The 16,906-nt window shown below is 35.4% G+C and overlaps 1 protein-coding gene across 3 annotated transcripts; it reads left to right on the forward strand.

Moving 5' to 3' along the window:
* Nucleotides 1-4,970: 4,970 nt before the first annotated feature.
* Nucleotides 4,971-14,533, forward strand: LOC149224244 (violaxanthin de-epoxidase, chloroplastic-like). 3 transcript variants are annotated; one of them, XM_089386052.1, is made up of 4 exons: nt 4,971-5,596; nt 5,768-7,595; nt 7,721-7,872; nt 14,344-14,533. In XM_089386052.1, the coding sequence occupies exons 1-2, from the start codon at nt 5,264-5,266 to the stop codon at nt 7,091-7,093; spliced, it is 1,659 nt and encodes a 552-aa protein (XP_089242178.1). In that variant the 5' UTR covers nt 4,971-5,263; the 3' UTR covers nt 7,094-7,595; nt 7,721-7,872; nt 14,344-14,533. The 3 variants fall into 3 exon arrangements, with proteins under 3 accessions (XP_089242178.1, XP_089242177.1, XP_089242179.1); XM_089386051.1 differs by having other exon boundaries at nt 5,768-7,872; XM_089386053.1 differs by having other exon boundaries at nt 5,768-7,872; nt 14,357-14,533.
* The last annotated feature ends 2,373 nt before the right edge of the window (nt 14,534-16,906 follow it).

The raw sequence follows: 16,906 nt of genomic DNA on the forward strand, positions 1-16,906 counted from the left end.
TGCTCTTCCTTATGTTCATTGTTTCATTGGATCTCCACATCCCTTTTAGGAAACCTCTCCAAAAAAAGATTTCCATGGCAATCATGGATTTTTGTATTTCTTCCTTATTTTCATTTGTCATCTTTTTATTATTTCTTCCTTATTTGATTCATCTTCTTTTTTATTCCTTCCTGATTTTCATTCATATTCTTTTCCATTTATTTTTTTAAGATTTTCTTGAGAACCTGAGAAATCCACATTTTTCAACATACCACCATCCATTTCATTAACTTTCTTCTCTAATTGACATAACCTAAATTCTAAGTCTTTACTTTCTTTATAAGTCAAGGATGAGCCTTCAATAGATTTAATTGGTGTAGTAGTTTTCTTTGGAGTCATGTTGGAAAATAATAATATCACTCCTCTTTATTACAAATTTTAGTCACAAAAAGATGATCTTCTAATCCACACTTAGGTCACTAGTAAGTTACATATGATCATTTGGAGAATATCAGAATGGTTGAAGTTGTAATATATATCTCTTACATTTGAGTCCTTTTAGATCCTTTTTGTTGTTGTTGTTGTTGTTTTTGTTGTAATACTCTGATATGTATTTCTGCAATTCCACAGGTGCAAAATGAATTTGATGTGTCAACTGAAAGTTATGGTAACTTTCCCAAAACTTGCTTATTTTTTGCCTCTTTCCATGGGAAAACTTGTATAACATGCCACATGTCCAATTCTTTAATATAAATTTGAACCTATGGTACTTATATATGTCTCCCAAAATAGCTGAAGATTTCATTGTCTAAAATGTCCCAAACAAGAATATAAAGCAAAAACACCAAGCTGCATGTTTAAAATATATTCTAGGACTATTCACAAACCCTCATTTCCATAGGTATAACTTTGAAAGTATAGGGAACCAAATTTTGAAGAATGAACCAGAAGTTCCTTGAGAATTCTTCTTAATATGGTCCAAGTTTCAATGTCTAAAACATCACAGAAAACAATTACTACAAAAATGCCAAACTTACCTGTTGGAAATTGATTTCAGGAGCATACATGAAATTGGACTTCCGTAGATCATATATCTGAAATTATAGCTAATCCATATATGATATTTGAACCAGATGTTAGCCAAGATTTCACGTCAATGTGGCCCAAATTGGATTGTATGAAACCTCACTAATTTATTTATTTATTTTTTAATAGCAAAAATGTTGAACTGACCCATTTGATCGGATTTCTGGAGCATCAAAAAACCATAACTTCCTTGGAACATATCTCCAAAAATGAAGCAAACCAAGATCTAAAATTCGAAACAAATATTGCTCGAGATATTTTCTTAATATTCTCCAAGTTTCACCATCTCAAAACTCCCAGAAAAAAATGTTATAACAAAATTTCCATGATGGTCTGTTTGGATCATGAGCTCTAATACCAAATGTTATGATCCTCGTGCCTTAAAGATAACAAGGAACCAATAATTAAAATCCTCTTTGAGGGGGAAACCTCCTTTTGCCATGATTATAATGTACAAGAAAATATTTGATGATCCTAATATTGGGTCTACTTAGTATATATATAGGAGACAAAATGTACAATTATAATAAAATGAGACGACGAGGGGTTCTAGCCTACATAATAATATAACAATAGAAATGTAAACACTCAATATCTAGGGCTTAATAAGGGATTTTTGGGTTAACATGGGGTTTAACAAAGATTTTCCCGCTATGGCTCTACCACTGTGGACCTTGCTAGTCCATGTCATGTGTATAGTTCACATCATGATTCATACAAAATTTCTCCCAAAAGTTAAAAAGTATTCCAAAATCTCATAAATTTCAAAAATTAATAATTTTCTAAAATCATACTTCTTATTTTTAGTCACCACAAAAGCTCTGAACTTATATTCTAGTTGTGAAATTCAACTTTGTTCCTATTTTTTTTACGTCCATTTGCCAAATTTTCACAATTCATCTAGAATGTGGGGATTTCACTCTAATTTCCCTATGTTCCCAAAATTCTATAACAATGAATTCATCAAACTTGCACTAACGTGTGGCCTGTATGGGTGTGCTCAAGCCCCATTAGAAACACATTAATGCTAAATCTGACTTTAGTACCCTAACTTTAAATATATATATATAGCATGACATACATAAGCTTGTGCAGCTAAAATAATTTTCAAAATCATGATGTAGATGATTTCAACATGCCCACAATGTTTAAAACCATAGATCATGAATTAAACAACATTCAAACCTATAATTCTTTATCACTTAATGTAATTCCAATGAATGAAAGATTTTGGACATACTTGTCCCGATAAATAACCATCTCACCAGTTAATTCCAGATGCTCGGAGCTAGTCCAAATCGGAAAAGGAACATTAGAATTTACCTTTATTTGATTTAAGGAATATACACCACGATTATGAATCTTTCTTAATTGTGGTACGGGTAAAATATGGTCACCAATGAATCCACAAATAGGATCAAGAGCTATCTGAACCCTTGCAGATTTGTCCGGGCCAGCAGGTGGTTGGAATACTAGGGACTATCATGGCTGCATATTTACATCTATATTTTACAACTATCCGTGTAATATTTTGACCCTGTCCTAATATATCTCTTTTTATTATAAGGTTTGGATATATATAATGTATCGATAATGGACTTTTGGCAGGGGTGCGAATGGTGATTATTTGCTCTTAGTGGAGCTCTCATTCCCTCTTGGTACTTTTAGCTATTATCGAACTACTAGGTTTAGGTCAGTGGGTTAGTGATGTTATCTTGATGGACATATATGTTACATGAGAAACTATTTTACTCGCACCATAGCAATTGCTTCAATAGGAGTAACTTTTGTTTCACTTAACATGATAGAATAAGGAGTTGCGCTTTTAATTCTGAATTTGTTTGTAATCAAACGCTTATGAATTTTTTCAATTTGTTTCCACTACATGTCAGATGTACTGCTGGCCCACAGTTCACAACCATAGAGAGCCACCAGAATCACTAGAAGCCCAAAAATAGTTTGAGTGGTTTTCCAGTTCCATAACTTTACCTCTCTACACCTATTTTGAAAAGCATAAATTACATGGGGAACTTAAACATTCCATAGTTGATCATTGTATAACTTTAAGGCACATCATTGAAAAAGTTTGGGAGAAAAAGGAAGAAGCCTTTTGTTGCTTTGTTGAGTTCAAAAAAATGTTTGACACAGTTCCTAGGGATAACCTATGGCACAGAATGGAGGAACTTGGGGTTCCTAAACATTTGACAGCAACTGTGCATAGGCTGTATGAAGAGGTGAAAGTGAAAATTAGATCTTCAGTAGGCAGTTCTGAAAGTTTTAGAAGTGATATCAGGGTCAAGCAAGGTTGTCCATTGTCTCCTATCCTTTATGGTTTATATATTGACAAGCTTGAGCAGTGGTTAAATTCACAAGGGGGTGATGGTAACCATTTGGGCAAGTTTGTTATAAGACTTTTTTTGTATGCAATTGCAGATGCCCTTATTCTGATTGCTAAATCTGCTCTTGGTTTGCAAGAGCACTTACTATCCCTTGAGCATTTTGTACAAGGGTGGGGATGCAAGTCAATATTGGCAAAACGAAAGTAGTGGTTTTCTCTAAAAAAGAAAACATAAACAACATAAGTTCTACTTTAAAGGCAACATTCTGGAAGAAGTTATGGATTACAAATACCTTGGAATTGACTTCAACAAAAATCTCAGGGATGGCTATAGAAAGAAAAGAACTTTGGGGGGTTGGAAAGCATTTTATGCTTTTAAAAATAGGTGTAGAAGCACAAAGTTATGAGACTGGAAAACCATTCAAATTCTTTTTGGGCTTTTGGTGATTTCGATGGTTCTCTATGGTTGTGAACTGTGGGCCAGTAGTACATCTAACATGTAGTGGAAACAAATTAAGAAAACTCAGAAGCGTTTGATTACAAACAAATTCAAGATTAAAAATGCAGTTCCTTATGCTATCCGGTTAAGTGAAACATGGGCTACTCCTATTGAAGCAATTGCTATAGTACGAGTCATAAGATACTTAAAAAAATTGAGCAAATGGAAGAGGGCAGATGGCCTAAGGTTGTCTTTAATGACATATTGTGCAAAAGAAAGAAGACTTGGATGCAGCAAAATAACAAATAGTTTAGTAAATGAGGTATTTGCTTGAACATGTGTCCCATAAACAACAAAGAGATAAAAGCTTTCATTATGGATAAGTTCGACAAACATATTTGGGATAAGGAACTAGGGAGAAAGCAAAAATACTATATTAAAGTGTTTAATCCCACTCATAGTCATCAACAAAAAACGTACATAGAGGCCAATATTTCTTGGAGAGCCAAAATTCTTATTTCTCAGTTAAGAACTAATTCTCATCAACTCTGTTGTGAAACAAGGCGCTGGAAAATGCCAAAAGAAGTGTGAGAGGAAAGAGTGTATTTTTTTTGTTCTTCTGGAAAAGTGGAAATAGAAAAGCATTTCATTTTAGAATGTGAGGCCTTCAAACACAACAGGGAAAGTTACGCAAATATTCTTAGCATTTCATTTTAGAATGTGAGGCCTTCAAACACAACAGAGAAAGTTACGCAAATATTCTTGCAGCGAGCTCTTGGGATAATATATTTAGCGAGGAGTTTGTGGAGAAACTAAAAGCATTTATTGTGAGACTTCAACCAAATAGAAAAGCAATCTGTCCAATAAACTATATTTAACCTCAAAAACATTAAAATAATTTTTTTCCCTTTAAACTATATAACTCTTCAAAACAACTTCTATCTACTCTAACCCAGTTGGTTTTTTCCTTTTTGAAAAAAAATGAATCTTTAATCCAGAGACATCGTTTTCCTTTCATTGTAAGTACCGTCCATTACAATCTAACTGCATCTTTTAAATTGGTTAGGCTGATATTCTTTGTGTGATTACCAACCAAACACCAAGGACTACAGTATGCTGTCTTGGTTTGACTTCATATCAGTTCCTTCTCAAACTTCTCGAAAATCCCACACGGCTTCCTTCTATACGTTCTAGAGACATCGTCTTACAAATCCTTTAATCGCTTCCAATTGTGAGTGCAATCCATTACAGTCGAATGGTGGCTTTTAAGTCGGTTATACAGACATTCTGTGTGTGGTTACCAATCAAACACCATGACCAAGGACTCCTGCATTATGTTTTGCTTTAATCTCATAACCTTATATGAATTCCTTCTTTAAAATCCCATTTCGCTTCCTTCTATATGTTCAGTTACATCCGCAATGGAGGCCAAAACAATGATTGGCCATCAAAATATTGTGAGGGATTATTCAATCTGCTCATGCAGTATCCCATTGTCTCTACCAAAGTGTCACAAGTATCAAAGATGTCACTCGGGGAGCAGATTACTTTCCTTCCCCTTTTCTCCTCCGTCAATTTCGCCCGCTAAATTAAGCAGGAAGTTCAAGTGCAAACCCATTTCAAATGTGGCAGAGACGAGCTATGATCACAAAACGTTCTCCAACCAAGCAGTGGCAAAGCTTGTCTCAATAGTTGGAGATGGAAGTGTGAGTCCATTAAAGGATGTGCCATGGGAGGATGTCATGAATCACACGGTATGCAACTGAAAACCCAGTTGTTTATATTGAATGGTTAAATTTCAATAGCAAGTGTATATTCCCATTGGGATGTTACATGCAATTTTTCTGTTAAAGTGAACGTTTTTGTCGAAATTTGTAGCATTGTAATGTATGGATGGAAATGTTTGTGGTGGGTATATTTGGCAGGCGACAAGACTGAAATGGGTAGATGAAGGTTATGAAATGTTTGTGTTTACAGACAGGGTTTTGGTTCAGCCTGTACATGATTCGTCGTCTTCTTCTGAAGAAAAGGAAATTAAGTTAGTTCTGGCCCAAACTGATATTTTGATAATTATCAGTGTCCAAAATCATGATTCTGTCAAGTGGGTCTTGCAAAACACTGAAAGAATTCCTACTGTCGTCTGTTTTCATTGCTCTCCTGTTCTTCAGAACAAGTTAGGAGGATTACAGGTCTCAACCAGCAATGCCAACATAATAGACAATCTCCTCCTTTCTCGTCAAGGAAACAAGACGGCCTTAGAAGTTTTGAGAACTGTATACGAGGCATGGGATCGTTGCAACAGTGAAGATATTCGTTTTTCTTTACTTCTTCTGATTAATTCCTATGTGAGGCCAGTACCCATATTGAAAAGCTTGCGTGCAAAAGGAATTTCCACTCTGTACTGTATGATAAAGAACTGTGGTCCTCAGATATTGGACTGCCTTTTAGACCCCAATTGCAGAAAAGCTCTTGTTTGTCTCAATAAGTGTGCGCCAACTGATCAGGTGTGCAGTTACCGCTGCATTGCATCATACGAGAGTCCAAAATTTGAAGCTTTTTCTCTATGTGTATTGCAGAAGCACAACTGCCTTGGACTGGATGCTGAAATTTCCATGAAACCCGATGTTCAGCCCCTCTCATCTTTTAGAGGGAGTCTCTTGAGTCATGAGGTTGCAGAAGACCTTTTTGTTGGGTGGTTAGGTGAATTAGAATCTAGCTGGCGTGTTGTAGCCGGACAAAATCCTGCATATGATCAATTTCCTTGCCAATATCAACTCTTCTATAGGGGTAAAGCAAAAGGGTCATTTTGGTATGAGCCAGTGTTTCAAGTACAGACCTTGGATGGGCAGGTCATTTGGAGGAGAAGAAGGTACCGGGTCAAAAGAGGAGCTATTCCTGGGACTTTTATCTTCAGTGTGTTGGACAATGGAGTTGTCTCAAAAGAGTTTTGGAGAATTGTAGATGTAACAGATGATTTAAGCTGGGGGCTATTCTATTACAGTGGAGCAGCTCGGGCAGCAGGACAATCTTATACAGGGGCAGTTCTTGTCACTCCGGATGGAACCTGGCCATCTAAAGACGAGGCACAGAGGGTAAATTCTGCTTTGGAAAAATGTGGGATCAAAGACTGGGAGCTTTACATGGTTGACAATTCATGTTGTACTAATGCTCCTTTAGGCATCCCTGAAGGCTCAAGATTGCATCTTTCACTTCAACTGAGTGGTTCCAAATTTGTATCGTCGTATGAATAATTAAATTTGATCAGCTTCCGAACTTTCCGAGCTTAACTCATTGAAATGCAATCTTTGTTAACATGCATATTCTCTACTTCCATTGTTCTTATGGAGAGGGTGGTCATAAAGTAGAGCAAATGCAGTTCCAGGAATTAGCGTTTTAATGGTTGAAATAAAAGGGCCGGCTCCTTGTATACGCTAGCAAATGGCTAGGCATTGTCAAGAGGCAGCTTGATTTGCCAAAGGAAATTTCTGGGTAGTTACTGACATTACTTTATATTTTTTATTGTAAATTGGAGCTAGAGGGCATGCTTAGTTTTGCTTTCAATGCAGGAATAACATCTTCAATAATGTGATCACTTCCAAGAATTGCACGTTCATGGATAACTGAAACAGTTATAATTGTAATGTGAGGGTTAATAACCTATCTGCATAGACAAACCCCAAGGTCCAAACTGATGTGATACGAACAATATTTTTCCCAGTGGAATCATATAGATATGACTTTATTGCCACTAAGGTTTGCTACAACCATTACTTCTCTCAGATTATAATTTACACTGTATAGCTTGTCTCTTTCCCATTCTGTAGTTATGACATTTTGGGTTTATGAGGTAATCAAAATAGATGCTATTTGTTTTTTAGTTTTTCTGTGAATAGAACAAGTTTGTTGAAGCTGGTCAGAAGCGTCATCTATGATGGATACCTGGGACACCTATTTATGATGATTTCTGCGAAGTTGAGGTGGCCTATTTAGACTGCGAAGAGCGTGCCATGCTTTTCCTGATGAAGGCAAGGTAAAATTCAATTTTATGATTCAATCTTCCTTAATTTTTTTAGGGCCAATTATGAGCTTTTATTTCCTCTTTTCTTTTCAATAATTAAGGTTACCAACAAAAGGGAGAAAAGAGGAATGGATTTTTTTTGCTTCAGTGAAGTCTGTTTCAGTGAAAGAAATGTGACAGCATCTCATGTTAATTATTTTTCCCTGAGACGATGAAATGATAAAAAATCTTTATCAAAGACAGACACTTTCAATGCACTTGTTCTCCATCCGAGCACTGTTAATGATAACATTGGAATTTTTTTGACTTTAAGATTCCTGTTTCCATTGTTATATACCCTTGTTTTTGAGTACCATTGCAAGTATCGACTTCAGTTCACCCTGCCTTTTGAACATTAGCATTCTACAATTATTGGATTTTCATTTATTTTTTAGTTAATCACTGTATATATTCTCTTATTTTCCCATTAAAAACCAGTGCAGTATGAGATCAAATTATTTTGGAGGTGAACACAAATGTAAACCCTTGTTTTTAATACCATTATCTGTGTCCGTATAACCAATTTTGATATCCATGATACACATAACATTATGATATTTTACAAGGAAGCCAAAGCAGTTTTGTCTATATAATGCTTCCAAATCATGTTAGTGAATCATAAATATTAAGATGTTGGTGGAGCATTGTCACGGCCAATGGACAGCACCTTGAAACTGTACAGGCCCTTGTCTGTTTGGGCTTGCCTTTTGGGTGTACCTTTTCTGCCTCTGGTTTTATGATATTTTGTCATGAAACTTGTCTCACTGAATAGTCAAACTGATTTCAGTCTCTTTGAGAGTTTGCTAAAGTTGACCTTGGGTGTTAGGAATTTGTTCTTGATCAAAGTCTTGTTTAAGGTTTTATAGTCTATGCCCATGCTACAAGAGTCATGTTTGTCTCGGCCATCAGCATGGTACCATCAGAGGGGCTCTTGCTAAGAACCATGACACCTTGTTCCAAGCACTTGTTACTCTATATCTAAATGTCCTCCTTTGCTGTTTGAACACTTTGTGCTATGAAGACCCATCACTTGGAAACTGCCCTTCTCTGGAGGCAATCCTATAGCAAATCTTTGGGTCAATATTGCCTATAATTCTACACCATGGGGCATAGAGTGGATATGGACATTGCATGGTTGCTGCATGTTCTCTTGTATTTCATCCCTAGGGTTTAAAGAGAAAATTATATCCTCTTTTTTCTGGGAGACCACTTAATGTCCATGGTAATTAGAACATGTATAGCCTAAACAGAGTAGTTTCTATCCTGCCCAATTTTTCATTTGAAATGTTATCTCCTTTAAATCCTTCAGACAATGGCAATACAGTGACAGTCTAGTGGTACTGCAAAAAATACTCTTTGTGAATTATAAATACTGAAATGCTGGTGGAGCATAATCATGGCCAGCAGACATCACCTTGAAACTGTACATGTCCTTATTTGTTTGTGCTGTCCTTTTGGTTGTACATTTTCTGGACTCTTATTTTATAATATTTTTTCATGAAAGTTGCCTTCCAAATAGTCAAACCAATTTCAATATATTTGATAGTTTGATATTAGTTAACCGTGGGTGCTAGGAACTCATTCATGATAATGGTTTGTTTAAGGTTCTATAACCTATGCCCATCCTGAAAGAACTATGTTTGTCTTTTCCATCACCATGAACCCTTGTTTTAAATACTTGTTATTGTGTATCTAAATTTCCTCCCTTGCTGCGCTGAACACTTTGTGCCATGAAGATCTATCACTCAGAAAATGGCCTTATTTGGAGGCAATCCTATAGAAAATCTTTGAGGCAATATTACCTCTAATTCTACACCACAGGGAATATTCAATAGAGTGGATTTGAAATTGAGATAGCTGCTGCCTGTCCTCTTGTATTTTATCCCTAGATTCTAAAGGGAAAAATTATTTCTGCTCTTTTCTGGGAGACCACTTGATGTTCATGATAATTAGAACATGCTAGCCTTCATGGAGGAGTTTCTATCCTGCCCAATTTTTTTATTTGAATTGTATCTCTTCTAATCCTTCAGACATTGTCAATACAGTCCAGTGGCACTGCAAAATTCCTGTACAAAATGTTCTTCATACTGCTTGATTTCCTTATGGCATTCATGATATCTATTATTCAGTACATACCAACTTCTGAGCCTCCATGTTAATTTGTTTTGCTGCCTTCGTAACTCTGTTAATTTTTCCATTATGTTTGGATAGTACTCTTGCTTGAGGCACCTATTACTAGGGTTAATAGAGGATATTTATTATGTAGCCAACTGACAGATCAAAATTCAAATTGAGAGTAACATTCAACTGCTAAAGATCCTAGTGCATTCCCTCCTATCTTTGAAGGCAGCAACCCTTCAAGAAGGGGGATTTGAAGGTGAAATTTCTTTCCCAGGCATGTGGCACTTTTGCCATTCCACTAGAACATCCTGCTCAAACTATCGTTGGCAAATATGCCTTTGCTTCAAATAAGTACATGCATCTTTGTAGGTTTGTAATATTGTATAATGTAGGTAGCTTATTGGTATGATACTTGCAGGGATGAAGAGCATCTCAAATAGTAAAATAGAATAGAACAATTTGCATTATTTTTAATTCATTCGGTATATATGCACAAGAAGAAAAGGTGTTGGTGATGGTTTACTGGCTAAATTTCCAATTTTAGACTATTCAATGTTAACTTTCGTATATCTGAAAATCTCATCTGACAGGTTATATATATCCACTCCCAAGGTCAGAGTTCTGTGATGAAACAGGTTGTTTTTCTCATGGGAAATTAAAATGACCCAAAGAGAGATGACGCATCACTCTCGGAGTCAATTTTTTTTAACAAAGAGTATGCGAGGAAAACCATTCAAAATGTCCCATCAGGTATTGGCATGGAAAAATCTATATGCTTGCCAAAGCATGTCAGCTAGGCATGTCACACAAATAGCAATTATGAATTGAAATTTGACACTTAATGCTGAGAAGTCTGTCTACTAACCTAACATGTTTCCTTCATAGTTAAGGGAAATATATAAGAACTCGAGGTAGAAATCAACACCGAGGATACATCTATCGTTAATGATTGAATGCATACACACTGATTGTTACGTTTTCTTTCTCACAGAGTTTGGATACTCAAATTATTCATTGAACTGGCTCTTACGAATTATCAGGGTCAACAGCAATGCTGTAGAATACACATACAAGATTTGGATAAGGTGTCTGCCAAGCAAAGAGCCACATAAACTGTTGGTTGTAACTATGCATGCAATCTCTGATAACTCATAATTATAATTTTTATGTTAATGTGTAAAGCTGCAATCAGAGTATCAGAAGGCAACTTGAGTGTCAAGTTCTCCCTGAACCATTCAACTGCATATCAGAGTCTGGTTCTGGATGCAGTTGAAAATGCATGCTAGATACTACATGAGATTAATGTTGGGTGCAATCAACATTAATGCATGATGCAACCAACTTAGTTGCTTAATTTGGTCAATTACTTGACATTTGGAAAGCACTGAACACAGCTCTACCCTCTTGTATCCTGTGTCTCACTCAAGTATGTTTTCACTTCATTCAAAGCTATTCTACTTATCTTCAAAACTCTTCAATATTTATTTAAAATAGTCTTATTCCTATGCAATGGCTGTATTGACTAGGGTTTGAACCTGCTCTTTTTGATAGAATCGGAATTTTGTTCTCCTTGTGGTTCAGCTTGGCCAATCTATGTTTGATTTGTAGTCTTCCTTTGTAATACTCACCTTGTACTTATTTGATATGTGTTATCTTAGTGTGCATAAAGCATAGGTGCGATTGTGAATATTATAAATACATTACATTGAATATGTGAAATGGGAAATGTTAGAACAAAATCTAGCACCCCAAAATGTAAAGCCCAAGCACAAGGAGTTAGTTTGTGTAATTCAAGAGGGCTACCCATTGTCACCTCAGTAGCTTTTCCTTTTGCTTTAGGTTTTCTCTTCTCCAACTCAAGGGGGTATCCCTAAGGCAAGTGAAAGTCCAATTGTTTAGGTGTGTCAATAAGGTGTTTATGGACCAATTTGTTTGGTTGTGCATATGGTTTGAAGTGTTTCCGATAAAGGTATGTATATTCAGGTTTCAACCAAGTTTTAAGTCTAGTGTATGATAGTTTATGTTAGGTTTTTAGACTTGCGTCAATCTGAAAATTAAGGAATCTTGTGTGGAAATGTAGTTTTCAGGTTTGACACAAGTCGAGGAACTTAACACAAGTCTAAAGTGAGATGAAGACCTACTGAATGGATACTGGGTAGCCTTTTTGAGTTACACAAACTAACGTTTTTTACTCGATACTTTACATTTTGAGGTGTTTGATTTTGTTGTGACATTTTGGTGTGGTTGGTAGGGATAAATTCCATACTTTCAAAGACAATTTTAGACCAACCATATTCTTTGATGAGTGTGTTTATTTGTAGATCTTATTCTCATCTTTGTGATTCCATTGGAAGAGCAAAACCCTTGTTCCTTGTAGTTTTTGAGATTTGTTATTTGTAAGGTGCAGAAAACAACACTGTTAAGGCATGGAAGATTAATTTTGGTGACTCCACTTTCTTTTGTAAGAGGTATGAAGATATTAGTTCATAGATTCCATGTTCATATCTGAAAATTTAGAAGTGAAGAGTCATGGCATTAGTTATTTGTAGATCTTATTCTCATCTTGGCGATTCCATTGGAAGAGCAAAACCCTTGTTCCTTGTAGTTTTTGAGACTTGTTATTTGTAAGGTGCAGAAAACAACATTGTTAAGGCATGGAAGATTAATTTTGTTGACTCCACTTTCTTTTGTAAGAGGTATGAAGATATTAGTTCATAGATTCCATGTTCATATCTGAAAATTTAGAAGTGAAGAGTCATGGCATTAGTTGCATAGTTGATTTTTATGCTCCATTTGATTTCTTGGGCATTTTGGGATTTCCAAATGAAGTTTACGATCTGGATTTGCTTGATTCTTTTGAAATATTTCATTGATATCATGATTCAGCTCTATGACATGTTGCATCATTCATTGAAATTATGGCAGATGTTTGTATTTTCATGAAGATGTCAAAATGATGATTTTTGCGTGTACCCTTGAGGATGAGGCATTACAATAGTATGAAAATTTTGGTAGGAAAGAAATTACTTCACTTGCAAATTTTATTGCAGTATTTCTCAAGCATTGGATCCTCATTATGAAGAAGACAAGTATGAGAAGTTTTTTGAGGACCTTAGGATAGTTGCAAGTCAAGAAAACATTGTTGTTGAAGTATCCACCTCATCCCCCATGGAAAATCAAGTACATGAGGAAGTACCTCATGTTTCCATTGAAGATCTATATGAACGTTATTGGTGATGAGCATCCACTTTATTCACTCAAGAAGTGAAGGGTTTGGTAAGATTTTTTGTTTTTTTTGTTTTTTGTTTGTGTTGGTTTGACCCATGGGGTATTTGAACTTTGAATCTCATGGTTTAAACTTTACACAATACTTCATAACAAGGCAATCGCCAATCGAGCTGCCCCTCGTGGGAAAGGGTTTGGTAAGTTTTGATACGTTTGAAAATCCAATTTTGATGGAGTATTTTCTTGTGATTTTGAGGAAAGCAATGTACAAGACAAACCCTTGGAAGAAGAATAATGTTTAGATTTGTTGAAGGGCAGCCATATAGATGTGATTTTACCTATTAGTAATCATAGTGGGGATGTGGATTGTTGGAAATTTTTTGGAGACTTCGACTATGATACTAGTAGTGAAAATTGTGAATATGATAGTGCAGATTTTGGGGCTTTTATACAGCCTTATGTTGTGGATGAATTGGCTGAAAATGAGGTGGTAAAATCAGAAATTTTTCAGCTTTGTTCTTCCATGCATACTTTAGATTTATTTCAGCCTTTAAATCGTGTTTATGACAATAATGAGGCATAAATTTTCCATCCATTTTCTACTATACATAGTTCAGAATTTTGTAGAATTTGGATGATGAAAGGATTGGAAATTTCTAGCCATCTATTTATTCAGATTTGTGTGAATTTACTTGTGTTTTTCTTGCTGAAAGGGTGTTTTTGGTGTTTGAAATTGTTTGGGGCAGCAAGTTATTGAGTGTGGATTTTATGACAATGGTTTCCAGCCATCAAATAGTCAACATAATTTCATTTTCAAATTTCAAATTTTATCTCATACTTCAGCATCATACTTTGTAGAAGATAGTTTATTGTTGGAAAAACCTACATCCTCTTTGCTTGAAGATGTTATTAATGTTTTAATTGTAGATTTGCCTTTAGAGAGACACATATATGATAATTTGGAGGTTGATAATGGGATGTCATGTGCATTTTTCAGATTTTATTTGAGTCATTCTCAACATTGGGTTGAGTTAGAATGTGCAAGAACATGCTAATATTGTTCAATTTTTTGTATTGGCTGACATATTTGTAATGTAGTTTCATTTTGCAGCTATGATGTACTAGAGAGTCCAGCCTATATTGATACAACTTTTGATGTAGGCTTGTTTTGGATTCTTACCAAACACAATGGAAGGATCCATGGCGTTGAGATGATGCTTGGCTGGTTGTGTTACCACTCAAATTCTCACCTAGGAGGAAAAGTCCTAAGGAATTAAGCTCAACAGAAGAGCTTAAGGGCACTATCAGGCAAGCCACCCATTGTCACCTTGGTGGCATTGCCCCACACTTCAGGCTAAGGAAAACAAGGTATCCTATTCTAGGGGGAATTCCTATGGTCAATCTAACTAGGTCATGTAGGAATGGGAGCTCAATTAGTTTAGACTGACTACGGTAACTCATAATCAGCTTGTCTTTGATGTTAGCGGAAAGATCAAGGATGTAAATTAGTTATTAGATCACTTTATATCTACAAGTTCCAGTGACTTATGAGTTGTTAGTGTGCTTGTGTATTGGAGTGCTGGAAATGACTTTACTTAGTGAGACAACAAAGTTCAAACCAAGTGAAATAAGGTTGCGCTTGTCATCAAATGGTTTTTCAATAAGGCTTTAGGAGATGTTTACAATGATCAAATGTGCTCAGAGAAATTGGTGATCCAATTCTGAATTAAAGATCATATCATTCACTAAATTGCAATCAGTTATCAGATTTGCACATGTCCACTTCTATGAATTGTTAGAATGCCATATTAGTGTGATTAATTCTGTTTGAATTCTAGACTTACCCATTTATATGTAATCTTCTAAAGGTAAGGGAAATATGTAATCCATATTAGTGTGATTAATTCTGTTTGAATTCTAGACTTACCCATTTATATGTAATCTTCTAAAGGTAAGGGAAATATGTAATCTATTCTTCCAGATGTAGATATCAATAGAATCTCAAATACTGATAGTATGAACAGATTCACTAGTGGTAGATACTCAAATCCCCTTAATTGAAATGTTGTTACAAGCCAGATCTGTTGTCTTAGCTTAAAGAGAATGTTTATTGTATTCCAACAGTGCACTATTACCAAACCATTGATCTGTAGAATGCTTGAAGTGTAAATTTATTAGTGATAAATCATTTGAGGGTTTTGTCATTTGCATCAATGGGATTTAATCTAAGAAGGGTATTAAATCACTTCACTTAACCTTGGAACAATTTTCTTTAAACCAGCATAAAATTCCACTTTAAACTGTGCATTGAAGTTCCTGTGGTATCAAACAGTGGGTTGATCTCTTTTAAGCATAATTTTTTTTGAACTGTTGTCTGCTGGTTTAAAGCGCATAACAGCAAGCACAAAGATCTGAATTTTTGTATGGTTTGGGCATGTTTCATCATGACCTACTCTGGTGAATTTCTATCAAAATTGATCTATATGGGCGAAGTTAAATCCTATCTTGAATGCTGTGGTTTAAGTGTATTCTAAGTGTTGATCTAATGATTTTGGTAAATGTTCCATTTTACACATGCATGCACTTAAACACTTATGAGCGCTTTCTCCTCACAATTGATACACCTGTAATAAATTGAAAGCTTGAATGGTTTAGATGAGTTGCGATAAAAATTGAAATCGAGAAATTTACTAGCACTGAACTAATGCACCTTTCATGGTTCATAAATGATGTTGTTAATAAAAGCTACTTTCTATTTCTTGGATCATTCCACATATGAACCTTATGCTTGAAGTAATCACTCAAATAATGTTGATGATATAGCAAAGTGGATTTGCCAGCACTCTTGATTTTGCACATAAACTGTGATCAATTAATCATTTTAAAGTTCAAACGCTTAATTATTTCCTGTGGATTCATGTTTAATCTATGGAAAAAATGTGATAATGTTGGCACTCTCCTGAACCTAATCAGGACGATGGATGGAATTTTATCCAAGTGGTCATAATCGCTTACAATATTATCCAAACTTTGAATTTAATCATATATGACACTTTCTGGTTTCTCTACATCTTTGGATAAAATATGGTTGATCTATCACTATTACAACTCCTTTAAGATCTTCCTGCACTCAAGTATGCAAGCACATGATTGAATCATAATATTTTTAGGGCTTGTGTCATTTGAAGTAATCAACTAAGTAATTTGCATACTTAATGTTTCTTTAACATTAAAGGCAAGTAGATTGTTGGTTACTTGAGTCACCACTCATAATCAATCTAAGCCTATTTAAACTCCCATTCTTACATGATTTTAGCTTTGGATTGACCTTTAGGAATCCCCCCAAACTACATTAGTTTCCTTAGTGTGGGGCAAGCCCACCAAGCTGACAGTGGGTGGCTTGCTTGATAGTGCCTTTAGGCTTTTGTGAATTATGGTTACAACTTCCTTCATTGAGTGAGAGTTTGAGTGGTAATAAGTTGCATTGGCTATTTGATTTCACTCAGCCTCTTGTTTCATCCTAGGTTAGAGTAGTGTAGGATGAACAAGCTCAACACATGTGAGCATTAGATTACTTTCATGTATTTTTTTGTCATCGTTGAAACTAAATTTTGAACTCTTGATGATGCATTAAAAAGAAAAGAGAAAATCTAGCAAGTGA

The sequence above is a fragment of the Pinus tabuliformis genome, chromosome Q, assembly GCF_031772625.1.
Source record: "Pinus tabuliformis cultivar Carrire ecotype Pingquan chromosome Q, CPIR1, whole genome shotgun sequence".
Lineage (NCBI taxonomy): Eukaryota > Viridiplantae > Streptophyta > Pinopsida > Pinales > Pinaceae > Pinus > Pinus tabuliformis.